Below are 19,392 nucleotides of genomic sequence, written 5' to 3' on the forward strand. Positions count from 1 at the left end.
TCATGTTAACCTTACATGAGATAAATGTGGTTTGGAATACCTCTCTTCAGGAACATATGCATTCACAATTAAACTGGCTTTTCTGATTCTCTTGGGCTCCTTGACTGCTTGGGAGACTGTTTAACTGACTTTCCATTCTGCATTTTTGGTATTCCTAGGTCACAGAGCTATCTCTTTGATCTGGACTTTGATCTTCATTCAGGATATGCTTTTATTTCTGTGCCTTCTCCTATCGTCCTTGAAATTCTGTTCTACCTCTGTTACTGCATTAATTTGCCAATATTTTTGCCTCAATTGTTTTTTTGGTCATGATCATTAAGAAAAATTGCATGTAATATTGGATATAGAATCATAGAATCACAGAATCATAGAATCAACTCGGTTGGAAGAGACCTCCAAGATCATCCAGTGCAACCTATTACCCAGCCCTATGCAATCAACTAGACAAATATTATTACAGCTCTTGCTTTTTGAAGCTTTTCTAGGAATTAAGAAATCATCAATGTGTTTTATTTTTCACTTGACATAATGAAATGGAAGAAGCATTTAATGCATGAGTCACCACTAATATGTTAAACTTCCATCAGAAAAAAAAAGCCAAATGAATTCCCTTTCCATAATAATTTAGATCACAATTCAAAAATGCATGAGCAGGGTTTTGGCATTCTTCAGGTAAGTTACAAATGTATCTCTGAAGCTTTATCTTGGTGCAATTAATTTTTTTTTTCCTGGAATTTTTCATCTTGAATACTTTTGAAATTGCAACACAGGGATTTGGTAAATGGAAAGAACATAAATGGTGTGGTCAGCAGGAGCAGGGAGGTCATTCTGCCCCTGTACTCTTCATTGGTTACACCACACCTTGAGTACTGTGTTCAGTTTAGGAGGGACATTGAGATGCTTGAGCGTGTCCAGAGAAGGGCGACGAGGCTGGGGAGAGGCCTTGAGCACAGCCCTACGAGGAGAGGCTGAGGGAGCTGGGATTGGTTAGCCTGGAGAAGAGGAGGCTCAGGGGAGACCTTATTGCTGTCTACAACTACCTGAGGGGAGGTTGTAGCCAGGAGGAGGTTGCTCTCTTCTCTCAGGTGGCCAGCACCAGAACAAGAGGACACAGCCTCAAGCTACACCAGGGGAAATTTAGGCTTGAGGTGAGGAGAAAGTTCTTCACTGAGAGAGTCATTGGACACTGGAATGGGCTGCCCAGGGAGGAGGTGGAGTCGCCGTCCCTGGAGCTGTTCAAGGCAGGATTGGATGTGGCACTTGGTGCCATGGTCTGGCCTTGAGCTCTGTGGTAAAGGGTTGGACTTGATGATCTATGAGGTCTCTTCCAGCCTTGTTGATACTGTGATACAGTGATAATGTTCAAGCCTAGTTACTAGGGTGTAACTGCTTACATTTTCTGAGTAATTGAAGGCATGTAGGAAGAGTTACAACTGAGTAGCACACATCATATTAACTATAGGAATTGTTTCTTTTTACAGAAAATTATAAGACCACTTTTTTAACATACTTTCCTATGAACAAAGTTTTGAATGGAAAATGTGTATATAACTTCTAAATAGCCTGTGGGGTTTTTTTTGCAGCTTATGAGTGGCCCGTTCTTGCAGAGTCTACAGCAGTTTCCTAAGGATTCAATCAATGAAGAGACAGTGGAATTACTTCAGCCTTACTTTGACATGGAAGACTACACACTGGAGTATGCTAAAAAGGTGTGCGGCAATGTGGCAGGACTCCTGTCTTGGACGCAAGCCATGGCAATATTTTATGGTGTTAACAAAGAAGTCTTACCTCTTAAGGTAATACATTATCTCTTTCTTTGTGTTTGCTTTCCATGTTGTTTAATTTCATTTTTCTTTAATAGTAGTGGGATTTAAATGGTATGTTTGGATTACTTTATTCAGAAAATTGTCTGTAGATCTTACTGAGGACAGCAAGAGCAGAAAAAACACTGCATCCTCTTCTTCATTCTAGACAAAACACAGAACAAAAATGAGCCTAGGTTAATTTTATGTGCTTTGGTTTGCTGTGTACAGTGAAAAGTGTTTTCAGTCAGTAAGGGTGACAAAGCTGGTGAAAGGCCTGGAACACAAACCCTATGAGGAGAGGCTGAGGGAGCTGGGGGTGTTTACCCTGGAGAAGAGGAGGCTCAGGGGGGATCTCATTGCTGTCTACAACTACCTGAAGGAACATTGTAGACAGGTGGGGTTGCTCTTTTCTCTCTGGCAACCAGCAATAGAACAAGAGGACACAGTCTCAAGTTGTGCTGGGGAAAGTATAGGCTGGGTGTTAGGAGGAAGTTCTTCACAGAGAGTGTGATTTTCCATTGGAATGGGCTGCCCAGGGAGGTGGTGGAGGTCTTCAAGACCATCCCTGGAGGTGTTCAAGAAAAACCTGGATGAGGCACTTGGTGCCATGGTCTAGTTGAGTGGATGGGGCTGGGTGCTAGGTTGGACTGGATGATCTTGGAAGTCTCTTCCAACCTGGTTGATTCCATGATTCTATGATCAAATCATAGACTTCATTTCTTGAACCAGCTTGTTTAAATGCACTTCTAGGAGGAAAAAAAAAAAGAAGCTGAGAATATGTAGTAAAAACCTTGAGTACTACATTGTACCTTATAAAAAAATTAGTATCTGCTATATAGATGAGATTTTTTTTCTGATTAAATATTTTAATAACATAAAAATTATTTTGATGCATAACTGTCTTTGTGATTATCAGCCTAAAATAATTAATCAAAGTACATTCAAAACTTGTGCTATTATTGTTTTCATATTTCTATTCTTTTAGGCTAACTTGGCAAAACAGGAAGGCCGCCTGAAAGTGGCTAATGCAGAATTAGCAGAGGCTCAGGAGGCACTAGATGAAAAGCAAGCTGAACTGGATAAAGTGCAGGCAAAGTTTGATGCAGCAATGAAAGAGAAAATGGTGAGATGCAAGTATTTTAGTATTATCAAAAATGCTTGCATGTTACAGACATACATTTAGGGCTGGCTACTCTGAATTACGTGGGTAAGGTTCAGGTATAAAAGAAAGAGATTTAAATACATGTTGTTTTATATTTCCTTCTTTCTTTGAGTAAGAACATGTTAGACAATAGATGTACTTATTTGTTGAGTTTTAAGTAAATAAAGTAGTCCTAATAAAGTTAAGAGGATGAAAAAACATATAAAACAATTTCAGATATTTGCATTCTATCATGAAACTCTGTAGGGCATTTTTGAATTTTAGGACTTACTGGACGATGCAGAAACATGCAGAAGAAAGATGCAAGCAGCCTCTGCGCTTATAGATGGACTAAGTGGAGAGAAAGTTCGGTGGACTCAGCAAAGTAAAGAATTTAAATCTCAGATTAACAGGTATCAAAATCATCAGAGAAAAAAAACAAAACACAACAAACAACAAAAAAAAAGTGTGAAGACTGAAGAGCTTGTAAGCAATTTAGGATCTTTAATAGTTCTGCTTTGTTTTCTTCATGGAAATTAAGTGAATTATCCAGAATTTGAATTTACTTTTCATGGTAGGTAGGAGAGCCCTGCAGAGGGACCCTGACAGGCTGGATGGGTGGACAGAGGCCAATGGGAGGAGATTTAACAAGACCAAGAGCAGGGTTCTGCACTTTGGCCACAACAACCCCAAGCAGCGCTACAGGCTGGGGACAGAGTGGCTGGAGAGCAGCCAGGAAGAAAGGGACCTGGGAGTACTGATAGATAGTAGGCTGAAGAGGAGCCAGCAGTGTGCCCAGGTGGCCAGGAGAGCCAATGGCATCCTGGCCTGCATCAGGAACAGTGTGGCCAGCAGGACAAGGGAGGTTATTCTGCCCCTGTACTCAGCACTGGTCAGGCCACACCTTGAGTGCTGTGTCCAGTTCTGGGCCCCTCAATTCAAGAGAGATGTCGAGGTGCTGGAAGGTGTCCAGAGAAGGGCAACAAAGCTGGTAAAAGGCCTGGGACACAAATCCTATGAGGAGAGGCTGAGGGAGCTGGGGGTTGTTTAGCCTAGAGAAGAGGCAGCTCAGTGGTCACCTCCTTGCTGTCTACAACTACCTGATGGAAGTTGTAGCCAGGTGGGGTTGCTCTCTTCTCTCCAGCAACCAACAATAGAACAAGGGGGCACAGTCTCAAGTAGTGCCAGAGGAGGTCTAGGCTGGATGTTAGGAGGAAGTTGTTGGCAAAGAGAGTAATTGGCATTGGAATGGGCTGCCCAGGGAGGTGGTGGAGGCACCATCCTTGGAGGTCTTCAAGAAAAGCCTGGCTGAGACACTTAGTGCCATGGTCTAGTTGACTGGCTAGGGCTGGGTGCTAGGTTGGCCTGGATGATCTTGGAAGTCTCTTCCAACCTGGTTGATTCTATGATTCTATAATTGAGTGGTGAGTGCTTGTACTTCAGTTCAGAACAATGTCTCTCATTTCAGAATTTATTTGCAAAGGCATTCTTTCTCATTCCAAAAAAGTAAGTTGATAACTTTTGATGACTATTGTACTGCAGACATATGTTTTAGAAATAAACTAATTTCTTGCTTCAATTATGAAGGAAGAACTAGTTGTCATCAGGACTTTATTACTTCCTAGATGTGAAAGTAATGTAACTTACAAGTTTTGCTACAAAAATATTATTGAAATGCAGAGAAACTATTTGCTGATCTCAAAGAACAGCAGCCCTCTCCTTAAATTCTTCTCAGAACAAACATAAAAACGTTTCCAAAGCTGCTTGTCTGAATCTATAGGATGTGAAATTGTACCTCATATTTCAACTAGGATTTTGTTCCTTTTCTAGGCTTGTGGGAGATGTACTTCTTTGCACAGCATTTCTTTCATACTGTGGACCTTTTAATCAAAGCTTCAGGAATCTTTTGCTTAAAGATTTATGGGAAGCAGAGATGAGAGCCCATAAAATCCCCTTTTCTGAACATTTGAACTTGATTTCTATGTTAGTAGATCCAGCAACGGTAAGTTCTTACTGTTTGGTGGGTTTCTTTTACGATTTCAATTGTCATATTTTGTGCCTGTTAGCCAGCATTAGGCTTTCTTAGAGCTGTAATCCCCAGTATTACTGTGCAATATAGTTCTGTGGTTTCAAAATGTTCTTGTCCATTTCCTCTAATCACCTCTGTGCTGAGCAATTCATCCACTAGGACTCCCAAGTCCTTTTTCCCTCCACTGCTCTCCAGCAGGTCAGTCCCCCACCTATGCTGCTACATGAGATTGTTCTTTCTCAAGTGCAAAACTCTACACTTTCCCCTGCTGAACTTCAAAAATTCATTTTTAAAAGTGTCTTTTTTTAAAAAATCCTTTTTGTTTTTTTAAATGTTCTTCAGATCAGTGAGTGGAATCTTCAGGGACTACCTGGAGATGACCTTTCAATTCAAAATGGTATCATTGTCACTAAGGCAACTAGATACCCACTTCTGATAGACCCACAAACTCAAGGGAAATCGTGGATTAAAAAGAAAGAGGAGGGAAATGAACTACAGGTGAGCAGTGTTTGAAAGGAATAATCTACTCTATTATATTCATAGAATACCAGTTTGGAAGGGACCTCAAAATCCTTCCCTTCTTCATTGCTTTAAGGTGTGTCTGCATTTAATTCAGTGTAACTCAGAATTAACATACATCTGGAGATAACTTTAATGACTGACAATGATGTAGATGCATCAGTAGGGAACTTGATAAGAGCTGTAAATCCTATTTGTGGTCTTGGCAAAGGCATAAGTAAATGTTAGTATGACATCTAGCAAGGCTACCTCTTCCTTAGAAGTAGCCTTGCGTTCAGAATGGCTGTGTTCCCTATACAGAGGGCAAAGTGGTGAAATTGTTAAATGATAGTAAATTGGACAACAATTATTAAGATTACAGACAAATTACCATACTCTGCTGGACCTTCATAATTTTTCAGGGTTTTAGGATCTCTAGATTCTCAAGATTTCAAGTCTTAGAGCAAAAAGAATGTGAAGTTCTTGTGCCGGGTGCTGCACTTTGGCCACAACAACCCCATGCAGAGATACAGGCTGGAAGAGACCCAAAGAGGTCATCGAGTCCAACCCCCTTGCCAGAGCAGGACAATCCTATCTAACACAGATCACACAGGAACACATCCAGACAGGCCTTGAAAGTCTCCAGAGAAGGAGACTCCACAGCCTCTCTGGGAAGCCTGTTCCAGTGCTCTGTGATCCTTACAGTAAAGAAGTTCCCCCTTGTGTTGAGGCAGAACCTCTTTTGCCATTGCTCCTATTCCTATCCCAGGGAGTAAGTGAGCAGAGCCTGTCCCCCCCGCTCCTGGCAGCCTTCAGATACTTATAAACATTTATTAAATCCCCTCTAACTCTTCTCTTTTCCAGACTGAAAAGTCCTAGGTCAGCTTCTCCTCATCAGGTAGTGTTCCAGTCCTCTAATCATCCTCATAGCCCTCCTCTAGACCCTCTCCAGCAGATCCCTGCCCCTCTTAAACTGGGGAGCCCAAAACTGAACACAGTATTCAAGATGAGGTCTCTCCAGGGCAGAGTAGAGCGGGAGGAGAACCTCCCTTGATCTGCTGGACACACTCCTCCAAATACACCCCAGGATCCCATTGGCCTTCTTGGCCACAGGGCACATTGCTGTGCCATGGTTAATTTGTTATCCAGCAGGACCCCCAGGTCCCTCTCCACAAGGCTGCTTTCCAGCAGATCACCTCCCAGCCTGTACTGGTGGAGTTTGTTATTCCTCCCCAGATGCAGGACTCTGCACTTGGCCTTGTTGAACTTCATCTGGTTCCTCTGTGCCCAGCTCTCCAGTCTGTCCAGGTCTCTCTGGATGGCTGCACAGCATTCAGCTGTATCAGCCAAGCCTCCCCGCTTGGTGTTGTCAGCAAACTTGCTGAGCAGACAGTCTGTCTATCTGTGCCCTCATCAATGTCATTGTTGAAGATGTTGAACAGGACAGGCCCCAGCACTGATCCCTGGGGGACACCACTTGTCACAGCTCTCCAGCTGGACCTGGCACCTTTGATCATGACTCTTTGAACTCTGTCTTGTAACCAGTTCCTAACCCACCTCACTTCCTCAGCTTGCTCACTAAAATGTCACGGGAGGCAGTGTCAAAGGCCTTGCTAAGGTCAAGGTAGACTACATCCACTGTTTTCCCTGAACCTACACATTCAGTTATGGCATCATAGAATGCTATCAGGTGAGTTAAGCATGACTTCCCCTTGGTAAATCCATGCTGACTACTCCTGATAACCTTCTCTTCCAAGTATCTTGAGCTGCCCCCCAGCAGGAGCCGCTCCATCATTTTTCCTGGGATGGAGGTGAGGCTGACTGGTCTGTAGTTCCCTGGAACCTCTTTCTTGCCCTTTTGAAGACTGGAGTGCCATTGGCTGTGCTCCAGTCCTCAGGCACCTCTCCTGTCTCCCATGATTTGGCAAAGATAATGGAGAGTGGCAGAGTGACAACATCAGGCAGTTCTCTCAGCATCCTTGGGTACATCTCATCAGGGTCCATGGACTTGTGAATGTTTAATTTACGTAACTGATCCCTAACCCAGTCTGCACTGACCAGTGGGGAGCATTCCTCCTCCAGGCTTCCTCTCCCTCATCCAGGGTCTGGAGTACATAGAGGAGTTCAGCCTTAGGTGTAAAGATTGAAGCAACATGAAGGCATTCAGCAGCTCTGCCTTCTCTGCATCCTCAGTTATCAAGGCTGCCTCTTTGTTCAGCAGTGGCCTCACACCTTCCCTGTTCTTTCTTTTTCTACTGATGTACTTGAGGAAGTCCTTCATGTTCTGTTTTACTTCCTTTGCCATCTTCAGTTCCAAGAAGGCTTTGACCTTCCTTGTTGCGTTCCTACAAGCCCTGACTACTTCTCAGTAGCTCTCCCAAGTGACTAATCTCTTCTTCCATGAATTGTAATTTTCTTTCTTCCTTGACATGTTGTGATGTTTCAAAGATCTGAGCTTATAACACCAACACTTCAAAGCTGAACCCAGAAAATCTTGTCATTATGACATAGAAATTTAATAGAAATAGGAATAAAAAAATAAAAGTTAGCTGTCTCTGACTTCAGAAATATGTATAACGTTTTCAGTTCTAAATATGTTGGACCATAGAACAGAATCACAGAATCAACCAGGTTGGAAGAGACCTCCAAGATCATCCAGGCCAACCTAGCATCCAGCCCTAGCCAGTCAACTAGACTATGGCACTAAGTGCCTCATCCAGGATTTTCTTGAACATCTCCAGGGATGGTGACTCCACCACCTCCCTGGGCAGCCCATTCCAATGCCAATCACTCTCTCTGGGAAGAACTTCCTCCTAACATTCAGCCTAGACTTCCCCTGGCACAGCTTGAGACTGTGTCCCCTTGTTCTATTGCTGATTGCCTGGGAGGAGAGACCAACTCCCACCTGGCTACAGCCTCCCTTCAGGTAGTTGTAGACAGCAATGAGGTCCCCCCTGAGCCTCCTCTTCTCCAGGCTAAGCAACCCCAGCTCCCTCAACCTCTCCTCATAGAGTTTGTGTTTCAGGCCTTTCACCAGCTTCATTGCCCTTCTCTGGACACATTCCAGCACCTCAACATCTCTCTTGAATTGAGTTTAATTTGGTACATTATTCCTCTTACAATTAAGTCTGGCAGTTTTTTAGTTTACCTTTTTATGGCACTTTTCATTGTATATGAAAGAAAGATTTCTGCATAAACCACTGCAACATTAATTAGTTTATTTAAAATTCAGTTAACAAACCCAATGAAAATATTTTTTGTGGTTAGAAGTATGATTTTTCATTTAAGCCTTTGAAGAATCATTTTTGTACTTAAGTCAACTTATAATTTACTTTTTGAGGTGACAACTTTGAATGACAAGTATTTCCGTGCACACCTAGAAGATAGTCTTTCACTGGGACGATCACTTTTGATTGAAGATATAGGGGAAGAGTTGGATCCAGTCCTTGATAATGTACTAGAAAAGAATTTCATGAAATCTGGAACTTCTTTTAAGGTTAGTAATGAAACAAAAGATCTGCACTAAGTAGTTAACTTTAATGAGGAATTATATTTTGCCCTTTTATTCCAAAGCTATACTGAATCAGGTAAACTTTGTATTTGGTAGGGTAGTGGGAAGAGTCAAACTGAATTAGAACAACAAAGCAGATGGAACCTCAGTTGAGTAGTAAGTTCATGAGTCTAAACTTTGAGTTTAACTACTGACACGATTACTGAACATTCCAAACTGGAGCCAGTTATGTTTATCCTATTGAATATTGAAAATATTTTCTATTGATTTTCAAACACTTCCCTTTTAACCCCTTAAAATAATTTCTTTTTAGTGTTGAGCACTGACTGTAGGAGCTGCAGAATCTTTAATCTGCAATGGAGTTGTTTTTTCATGGAACAAGCCAAAAAGCCCAAAGGTTTATTAATTATGTTAACTATATTCTCAGCTTTGAAAAATCATGAGCCTTTCCAACCTTCATCAGATCAAGTAATCCCTCCCAATTTTTAAAGCAAACCCTCCTCAAACATTGTGAAATAAAATTACTGCACATGCTGTGTGATTTCATAGGTCTTTATCTCAAACTTTATTAACTGGCTGGAGTATGAGTCTGGCAGACCAGACTGCTGTTGTTGATGATAATAAAATGATTGTTATTTCTGTGGAGTAGTTTTACTTTAAGTGTAAGAACAAACTATGCTTATGGAAGTGGTTTGGTTCTCCTCTTAAGGAGGACCACTTAATTCCTCCTTAAGCAGGAATCTGAAGTGCCTTGTAATGATTCAGTGATTAGATTTCCTTGCACACATCTTGCTTTCAAGTTAGATTGCTGATATGGAATATTTTAACTTCTGTATAATTTCTGTGTAAAATTCTGAATGAATTTACAGTTCCTTTAGAAAGATTGTATAAGATCTGCTTAGTTTTAATAAATATAGAATTAATTGCCAGTCATTTATGTTCTGCTATTGGATCAAATAATTTTTTTGTTCATAGAATCAACCAGGTTGGAAGAAACCTCCAAGATCATCCAGGCCAACCTAGCACCCAGCCCTAGCCAGTCAACCAGACCATGGCACTAAGTGCCTCATCCAGGCCTTTCTTAAACACCTCCAGGGACAGTGCCTCCAGTACCTCCCTGGGCAGCCCATTCCAATGCCAATCACTCTCTCTGTGAAGAACTTCCTCCTAACATCCAGCCTAGACTTCCCCCTGGCACAACTTGAGACTGTGTCCTCTTGTTCTGTTGCTGGTTGTCTGGCAGAAGAGACCAACCCCACCTGGCTATAACCTCTCTTCAGGTAGTTGTAGACAGCAATGAGGTCCCCCCTGAGCCTCCTCTTCTCTAGGCTAAACAATCCCAGCTCCCTCAGCCTCTCCTCATAGGGTTTGTGTTCCAGGCCCCTCAGTAGCTTTGTTGCCCTTCTCTGGACATGTTCCAGCACCTCAACATCTCGAATGGAGGGGCCCAGAACTGGACACAGGACTCAAGGTGTGGCCTGACCAGTGTTGAGTACAGGGGCAGAATAACCTCCCTTGTCCTACTGGCCACACTGTTCCTGATGCAGGCCAGGATGCCATTGGCTCTCTTGGCCACCTGGGCATGCTGCTGCCTCATCTTCAGCCTACTATCTATCAGCACCCCCAGGTCCCTTTCTGCCTGGATGCTCTCCAGCCACTCTGTCCCCAGCCTGTAGCGCTGCTAGGGGTTGTTGTGGCCAAAGTGCAGAACCCTGCTCTTGGCCTTGTTAAATCTCATCTCGTTGGCCTCTGCCCACCCATCCAGCCTATCAGGGTCCCTCTGCAGGGTTCTCCTACCCTTCAACAGATAGATACCTGCTCCTAGCAGGTGTCATCTGCAAACTTACTGATGCTGGACTTGATCTCTTGGTCCAGTCCATCAGTAAAGATATTGAACAGGACCAGGCCCAGCACTGATCTCTGGGGGATGCCACTAGTGACAGCTGCCAACTGGATGTGGCACCATTCACTGCCAGTCACTAGGCCTAGTCCTCCAGTCAGTTTTTGACCCATATCAGAGTAAATCTGTCCAAGCCAGAAGCTGTCAGCTGTGCCAGGAGCTTGTTGTGGCAGATGCTGTCAAAGGCTTTGCCAAAGTCCAGGTTGAGTACATCCACAGCCTGCCCCTCATTCACCAAGTGGGTAACCTGATCATAAAAGCAGATCAGGCTGTCCAGGCAGACCCTGCCTTTCTCCTCAACACAGCAGAACACTGATTTTCCCAAAGGTTTCTGTCATCTTTCAGCTGTGATTAGAAGGACAAAGTCTAAACCAAATGGTTCTAAAGCAATTTATTTATAACCAATGATGGAAGTAATCTTGCAGGGGAATGCTAGTTTTATAATGCATCCTAGCTGCTATTTTTGGTCATTGCTTGTCATTTTCCTGGCACATTTTAATTATGAACTAAGCATCCTTTTTCTGACACTTCAAATAACGTAATTTTTTTTTCCAGGTTACTATTATTGCTTCAAATAAAGTTCATTTCCTTCTGCTTAATACTATGCTAATTTATTCCACAGGTGAAAATTGGTGACAAGGAAGTAGATGTTTTGAGTACATTTAGACTGTACATTACTACAAAGCTACCTAATCCTGCTTTCACACCTGAAGTTAATGCAAAAACAGCAATTATTGATTTTACTGTTACTGTAAAAGGACTTGAGAATCAGTTACTGAGAAGAGTGATCCTTACTGAAAAACAGGTAAGCTAGCAGTATACACAAACTGCAGTGATCCCTCTTTTTTCCCTTTTTTTTTCTTCTTTTCTCTCAATGCAGTTGGTTTTAGCCTGTAGGGGAAAACTAAAGTTCAAATGGTGCTGCAGAAGAGAAGTTAATTGAAGCAAGATGATATTTTCCCGAATTAATGTTGTTTATTAATTTTGCTATTCACAGCTCTCACCACCCCAGACCACTGATTTTGACAATATTATGGTTCTTACACGGTTATGGAAACATTCTATGGATAATAGAATATGTATAAATACAAAATACATAAACATTAATTGAGCTGGAAGAGACTATTCCTGTGGTCAAAATCTGCTTGCAGCCAGTACTCCATTTGCCATGTAGCTGGGCTCAAGCTCTTTTCTGCCAGAAGGCAATAGAGAATTACAAAGAAGCAGTTAAGCATTTACAGATTATTATTACCCACTTAGAGAAGCTGGCCACAGTCCAGACAGTGCCCAGATGCTTTCAGGGGACTCTGTCTTGTTGGACATTGAGGCTTGAATCTTCCTGGCTTCTGGGGACAGGATGCAGACAATCTCTGACCTTGTCTCCTGGCTTCTTCTGGATGATCTGTGTATGTGTCCAGGGATTCTAGGCAGGACCTTCAGATGCAGAGGCAGATGTGGTGCAGTCTCAGCACCATGTCACGCTGGCCACACAGGCCGATCACCTGCAGGCATCCAGGGTCTGCTCCTGGTAACTGGCGGCAGTGGAGTTTAGCAGGCAGCAATAAGGCAGTGTGCAAGAGCAGCAGGGCTGGGCACAGCAGAGAGAGCAGGCACAGAGCAGGGGAGCAAAGCAGGGAAGCAAAAGCAGGTTGTTCACCTGCCTATCTCCTTTTATCAATGTGGGATGAGATTAATTGCCCTTTGGACACAGAACAGCCACTCAGGATGGCAGTTAGCCAAACCAGACCATATTAGGCTAAGCCACAGGCTCACTTTTCCCTAATTTGGGCAAAGCACAGCCTTGCACTAGGCAGGCACAAGCTAAGTGTGTGTGCCTTACACCACAGGACTCAGCAGCTCCAGGTTCTTTTGTGTCTGTTTTCCACACTTGCCTCTCTGGTGGAGCAGAAAAACATGCCTAGGCAAGGCAGGACATAGATAAGCCTATTTTGGGCCTATCAGGCCTACCACAACAAATGGAAAAAAGGCATTTGTGATTTTCTAATTTTTTTTATTCAGATACAGTATAGAAATTTCCCAATATCAAAACCACATCTAGAGTATCTTCTACATATGACTGTCAGTGTGACACAGTTAAACATAAGCATTTGGCATCAATAAGACACTGAAAACTCATTGCTTAAAAACAAGCCAACAACACCCTCCCAAAGTGACCAACAGCAATAAAAAGAGAATGTTATAAACCCACACTTTAAATAGCTGAGTAAATGAAATGAACATTTCATGACTGGATCCATCTCTTCACCTGTATCTTTTATCACATTTAATAGACTTGTGCTAGTTTGAAGCTAGCTAGAATGTTTTGGTGAAAAGGATTAGATTGCAGGCTGTGAAGGGGAAACAGTGGTGATGTCTACTTCACTCATAGGCTTGCTGAGAGGTATAAGAGCAGAAATGTAAGTATAGATAAGACAGTCACTCTCTGTCTGGGCTTTGGGTTGCACTCTCTCTCTCTAACCTAACCTGCTGTCTGTGTGACTAAGTCCACCTGCTTCCTAACCCCCCTGGCCGACCTTCCATACTACCTTAAACATAAGGCAAGACCTTGGGTAAGGTTGAGGGGTAGGGGGAAGGTGGAAGGACAGTTGAAAGCCCCTCCTGGGGACTCAGGTTTCTGGGAGGGCTGTTGTGTTTCTGTATTACCTTTTCCCTTGTCTATTTCTGTCTATAACTGTATATACTGTAAATATCTGCTTCTACATTGTGCTAAGCTGTAAATAAAAAGCTTCATTCAATTTCCAGAGCTGCTAAGTCCAGTCTGGGTGATTTTACAAAGTGTGGGGGGCTGGGGAACACCCAAACCATCACAGAACTTAAAAAAATCTGCCTCTGAATTTGAACTATTGCAGTTTATGGAGTGTCATGTCTTTTTCTTTTCTTTCTTTTTTTTCTTCCTTTTTTTTTTTTCTTTAATTACAGGAACTAGAAGCAGAACGGATTAAACTCATGGAAGATGTAACTTTCAATAAGAGGAAGATGAAAGAACTGGAAGATAACCTTCTGTATAAACTAAGTGCAACCAGAGGTTCTGTATCAAATGATTAAGTAGATCTGGCAAATTAAATTGATTCACATTAGAACCTTTCCATACAGGAACTGATTTATCCATCCAAGATACAATAAAATGGCAGAAACTTGAAGTATGGTAATTTAGCAAAGTATGAGGGATTTGGTGGGTTTCATGCCAATATATGCAACCCTTGACACTAAGTATTTTTGACACCTAATAGTCTGGATGTTAGGAGGAAGTTGTTGGCAGAGAGAGTGATTGGCATTGGAATGGGCTGCCCAGGGAGGTGGTGGAGTCACTGTCCCTGGAGGTCTTCAAGAGAAGACTGGATGAGGCACTAGGTGCCATGGTCTAGTTGACTGGCTAGGGCTGGGTGCTAGGTTGGACTGGATGATCTTGGAGGTCTCTTCCAACCTGGTTGATTCTATGTCTTTCTAAACTACTTGTGCTCAGTAAGAGGGAAAGACAACAGCAAGAAAGGAAAAAAGCAAGGGGCATGTAATGCTGTGTTCTCTGGGTGCTTCAGAGGGGTGTAAGAGGGTTGTGTGTGTGCTGTGATGCTTGAGCAAAATTTTCAGAGTGGCTAACTTGCCTATTTTAGACTTTCTTCAGTGAACTTTCTGCTCAATCTATGCTGCTAAAGCAAAAAGATAAACTTGAGTGGAAAGAGGAGTTGCTTTCTGTAGTATATCAGTGTGCTGCTTTCCTAGCTGTGAGGAGCAGACTTCTTGTTTTGGTAAGGCAGTCAGGCATGAAATCTTTCACCAATGGTGATGTGATCAACAGCTCTGAGCCTGCATCACTTCTATCTATAGATTTTGACTTGTTTGCCCAATCCATTTTTTTTTCTAATCAGAAAAGTAAAAGTAAATGAATTACCATCAGCAACTGCAAAGCTGAGAGTGAGAGGTTAAATTACCATATAAAATGACAAATACTTTTGACCTTGAGGTGTTCAATGTTGTTTCTTCCAACCTGGTTGACAGCCACTCCACCACCTCCCTGGGCAGCCCATTCCAATGCCAATCATTCTCTCTAGGAAGAACTTCCTCCAAACATCCAGCCTATACTTTCCCTGGCACAACTTGAGACTGTGTCCCCTTGTTCTATTGCTGGTTGCCTGGCAGAAGAGACCAACCCCCACCTGGCTATAGGTTGAATACATTTCCTTAGCATGTTGAACATAAAAATAATTTTTAGTGTTACATATCCTATTTGATCCCCACTGTAAAATCTTTCTGGAAGTCAGTATACAGTTTCCATTTCTTATAAATAACTCCTCTAATTTGGCTTTTTTTATTTTTACATATATGAAGTGGAAAAGTTGTTAGGAAAATGTCCTAAACATCCAATATTTTCCTTTTTTAGGTTCACTAGTAGATGATGAATCCTTGATTGGTGTCCTCCAAACAACTAAGCAAACAGCTGCTGAAGTAGCTATAAAGTTGTCTGTGGCAGCAGAAACTGAAGTGAAGATTAACACTGCTCAGGAGGAATATCGACCTGCTGCTACACGTGGGAGCATTCTTTATTTTCTTATTACAGAAATGAGCATGGTCAATAATATGTATCAAACTTCACTGGCTCAGTTCCTAAAGTTATTTGATCAATCCATGGTCAGGTAGGAAGACCCAGATTTTTCTACTGTGCAGATACTTGTCTTTCTAAGGTATTTACTATAATTGACACGCTTTCTTTGTGCTTTGTTTTGTCATTCAGATCTAAGAAGTCTCCTTTACCTCAGCAAAGAATAAAAAATATTATTGAGTATCTTACCTTTGAAACTTACTCATATTCTGTTAGAGGCTTCCATGAAAACCACAAATTCCTCTTTACCCTTCTCCTGACGTTAAAAATTGATCTTGAGAGAGGACATGTGAAAAGCACAGAATTCCATACACTTAGTAGAGGTAAGTTTGAAAAAAATTATATAGCAGGAAGATGAGAAACAACAGAAATAAAGTGAAAAAAGGGAAGTACAGAGTGGGTATATGGGAAGGTTTTTTCATTATGAGGGCAGACAAGGATTAGAATGAACTGTCTAAAAAGGTTGTGTGTTCTCTGTCCATTGAGGTTTTCAAGACCAGCCAGGATGAACACCTGATTTTATTTCATAGCCAACCCTGATTTGTAGCGATTCGACTAGAGACCTCTTAAAGTCTCTTCCAGACTAAATTATCCTATGGTTTTCCAAACATAAATGCTAGGTACACAAGAGTGCATTTAGTTCCTCAGTGAAAATTACAGATAGCCAGAAAAAAACCCACCATAATTTCAAAAGAAATATCAAATATATTCTGATGCTTGACATGTCCTATGTATTCCACTGGAATGTTTCTATGTACTCAGCACTGGTCAGGCCACACCTTGAGTACTGTGTCCAGTTCTGGGCCCCTCAATTCAAGAAAGATGTTGAGGTGCTGGAACATGTCCAGAGAAGGGCAACGAAGCTGGTGAGGGGCCTGGAGCACAAACCCTATGAGGAGAGGTTGAGGGAGCTGGGCCTGTTTAGCCTGGAGAAGAGGAGGCTCAGGGGTGATCTTATTACTGTCTACAACTACCTGAAGGGGCATTGTAGCCAGGTGGGGGGTGGCCTCTTCTTCCAGGCAACCAGCAATAGAACAAGGGGACACAGTCTCAAGTTGTGCCAGGGTAGGTATAGGCTGGATATTAGGAAGAAGTTCTTCACAGAGAGAGTGATTTCCCATTGGAATGGGCTGCCCAGGGAGGTGGTGGAGGCACCGTCCCTGGGGGTCTTCAAGAAAAGCCTGGATGAGGCACTTAGTGCCATGGTCTAGTTGATTGGTTAGGGCTGGGTGCTAGGTTGGACTGGATGATCTTGGAGGTCTCTTCCAACCTGGTTGATTCTATGATTCTATGATTCTATCTACAGGAGGCGCAGCATTGGATCTGCAGGCTTGCCCACCCAAACCATTCCGCTGGATTCTTGATATGATGTGGCTAAACCTAGTGGAATTGAGCAAACTTCCACAGTTTGAAGCAATTTTGAATCAGGTGATAGATATGATGAGCTAGCTCTAAAAATAGTATTTATTTTATTGAAACATATATGAATTTATGCACACATAAGCTTGTGACATGTTTATCAGCTATTTTATTTACTTTGGTACAGTTATGGGGTTTTTAGTGTCCCAAGCACTTCTTGTCAATCAGGCTGATTGCAAGGACACTTGCTGGGACAGCATTGGTCAGCCAAGTCCATTTTGTGATGGTATTTAACACCCTGAGGAGTAGCAGAGATTTTAGCTACCTGGAGGTGGTCCTGGCTGTTTCTGATCAAAGCATTATCAGCCCATTTCTTCCAGGTTTTGGTCTCTGGAGGTATCCAAACAGGACTTTGAGTTAGAAAAATGCTGGCAGAATACTAGTTATCTCTTTACTCTGGCACAGGACCCAAAAAATGCGTGCCACTGCACACTTGTTAACATCATTTAAATTTGTTATGGGGCTACGAATTATGTATTTTCCTGTTAATTTGTAGATTGCAATGGTTTTGTTATGGGACTTTTCTAGAACTTATGAAAACAAACTTTTAGACTCCAAAACTCTTAGGCAACTATATCACCCTAATAGACCTCTTTGTTTAACCTTTTAACATTATCTTGAAACCACCATATATTCAAAAGTGATTTTTGGTGATTAGGTGATTTTAGTAATAAATAGAGATGGAATATTAGAGGGGATATCCACTTTTAAAGTGCAAATGCAGAAATAAGACCTCTTTTGTACTTATTTGCATCCATTATATATGCTGTTCTTTTGTTAAATACAACTGTCTCAATATTTGTTGAAGTACAAACAGAAAATCACTTTAAGTAAGAAGAAAAGCTTGAAAATGGTATGCCCAGGTTCCCCATGGTTTTCTTTTTTTCTTTCTAGTTACCTTTTTTTTTCTCCTCTAAAAAATATGCTCTCCAGTCCCAGATGCCAAACTTAATTTAATGAAGATCTATCTCTCTTTAAACATTTAGATAACTCTGCTACTTTTTTGCAGTTATTACTTTGGGAATACACTCTCCATTCAGTGAGAGATGGTGCAAAATAAAATACAAGGAAAGTTTAATGATTTTATTGAGTCTACATCCTTCTAGGTCCATAATGTATCTCTGGCTGTGGCCTAGCTTTGAGAAGGTATCTCCTCTTGAATACTCTCCTAGCATGTGCCTAGGTTGATTTCAGTTAACATGGAACTGAACTATTTGACTACAAAGTAATTTTTTTTCTTTATATTTGGATTGTAGTTCAGAAAGGGACAATTGATGTTTATGAATCACTCTGAATGAGTTTCATTATAGGATGTACACAGTTGGAAGAGTTCCCTCTATGTTCATTTCTCACTCCTCTCCCAGGCCAACTGGACATTGCTGCTTCATTTAGAATAGGTTTATGGAGCTGTAGTTCAAAACAGATGTGCTCCTCGCAGTAATTGACTTTTCTTAGTCACTGCATTAAAGGCATGACTCATAGCAATTCTCATTGTGATCTGTCCAGCCCTTGTGCTGTAAAGCCATGTGTTCTAAGAGGTGCCTAAATAATTATATTTGTGGTCAGACTTATTCTTTCTCAAGTCAAAAGCTCAGTGGAATCTGTTATTTTTAATTTGTCGTTCGTTTGCTGGTTGGATTGTTCCAGAACAGATTTTTCTCTTCTTCTTAGTATTTTGTGGTCATAAAGAGTAAATTAATCACAGTATGTTCTTCTTGTAGTACAATCCTTATGTTAGTTACTCATTTTTCTTCAGTAGCTGCATGGCTTTGAGAGGGGAACTCATGGATAACTGATTAGCTTAAGAGCCTGCATTTTAGTACTAAAACTTCTGTTAGTAATATCTTAACAGCAATCCATATGGTGTATGTCTTAAACACTACATGCTTAATGTTACTTTTAATATACCCTGATATAATAACAGACTCTCATTACAATATACAATTGCAAGATCTTACTACAGCTGAAATATGTTTGTGTGCTAATGTAATAAATTTAGATAGCCTGTAATGAAAAGGCATGGAAAAGTTGGTTTGATAAAGATGCTCCTGAGGAAGAAATTATTCCTGATGGATATAATGATTCACTTGATACCTTTCGCAAGCTTTTACTTATCAGGTGAGCACCTTCAGAAAGTTGAGACATACATGGCTGAATCATCACATCTCTCAGTCTATCAGTATGCTATTTTCATAATACCATGATTTTAATTAATTTCTGGGTAAAATGAAATATTATTTAATTCACTCATGTGATGGTTTGGGTGTTCCCCACCCCCCACTTTGAAAATCACCCAGACTAGACTCAGCTGGCTCTGGAAATATGAATGAAGCTTATTATTTACAGCTTAGCTCAATATACAAGCAGATATTTACAGGAGATACAGTTATAGACAGAAATAGACAAAGTAAAAGGTAATACAGAAACACAACTCCTCTCCCAGAAACCTAAGTCCCCAGGAGGGGCTCTCA

At 41.5% G+C, this 19,392-nt stretch overlaps 1 protein-coding gene across 1 annotated transcript in view; it reads left to right on the forward strand.

The window, feature by feature from the left end:
* DNAH8 (dynein axonemal heavy chain 8) overlaps nucleotides 1-19,392 on the forward strand; it is a 173,005-nt gene that overhangs the window by 125,109 nt on the left and 28,504 nt on the right. The window contains exons 70-81 of the mRNA XM_064158308.1: nucleotides 1,584-1,796; nucleotides 2,791-2,928; nucleotides 3,232-3,359; nucleotides 4,777-4,948; nucleotides 5,318-5,473; nucleotides 8,814-8,969; nucleotides 11,507-11,689; nucleotides 13,825-13,930; nucleotides 15,284-15,536; nucleotides 15,635-15,825; nucleotides 16,809-16,930; nucleotides 18,921-19,039. Coding sequence (XP_064014378.1) covers nucleotides 1,584-1,796; nucleotides 2,791-2,928; nucleotides 3,232-3,359; nucleotides 4,777-4,948; nucleotides 5,318-5,473; nucleotides 8,814-8,969; nucleotides 11,507-11,689; nucleotides 13,825-13,930; nucleotides 15,284-15,536; nucleotides 15,635-15,825; nucleotides 16,809-16,930; nucleotides 18,921-19,039 — 1,937 coding nt within the window. The remainder of the gene's footprint in view (nucleotides 1-1,583; nucleotides 1,797-2,790; nucleotides 2,929-3,231; nucleotides 3,360-4,776; nucleotides 4,949-5,317; nucleotides 5,474-8,813; nucleotides 8,970-11,506; nucleotides 11,690-13,824; nucleotides 13,931-15,283; nucleotides 15,537-15,634; nucleotides 15,826-16,808; nucleotides 16,931-18,920; nucleotides 19,040-19,392) is intronic.

The sequence above is a fragment of the Pogoniulus pusillus genome, chromosome 18, assembly GCF_015220805.1.
Source record: "Pogoniulus pusillus isolate bPogPus1 chromosome 18, bPogPus1.pri, whole genome shotgun sequence".
Lineage (NCBI taxonomy): Eukaryota > Metazoa > Chordata > Aves > Piciformes > Lybiidae > Pogoniulus > Pogoniulus pusillus.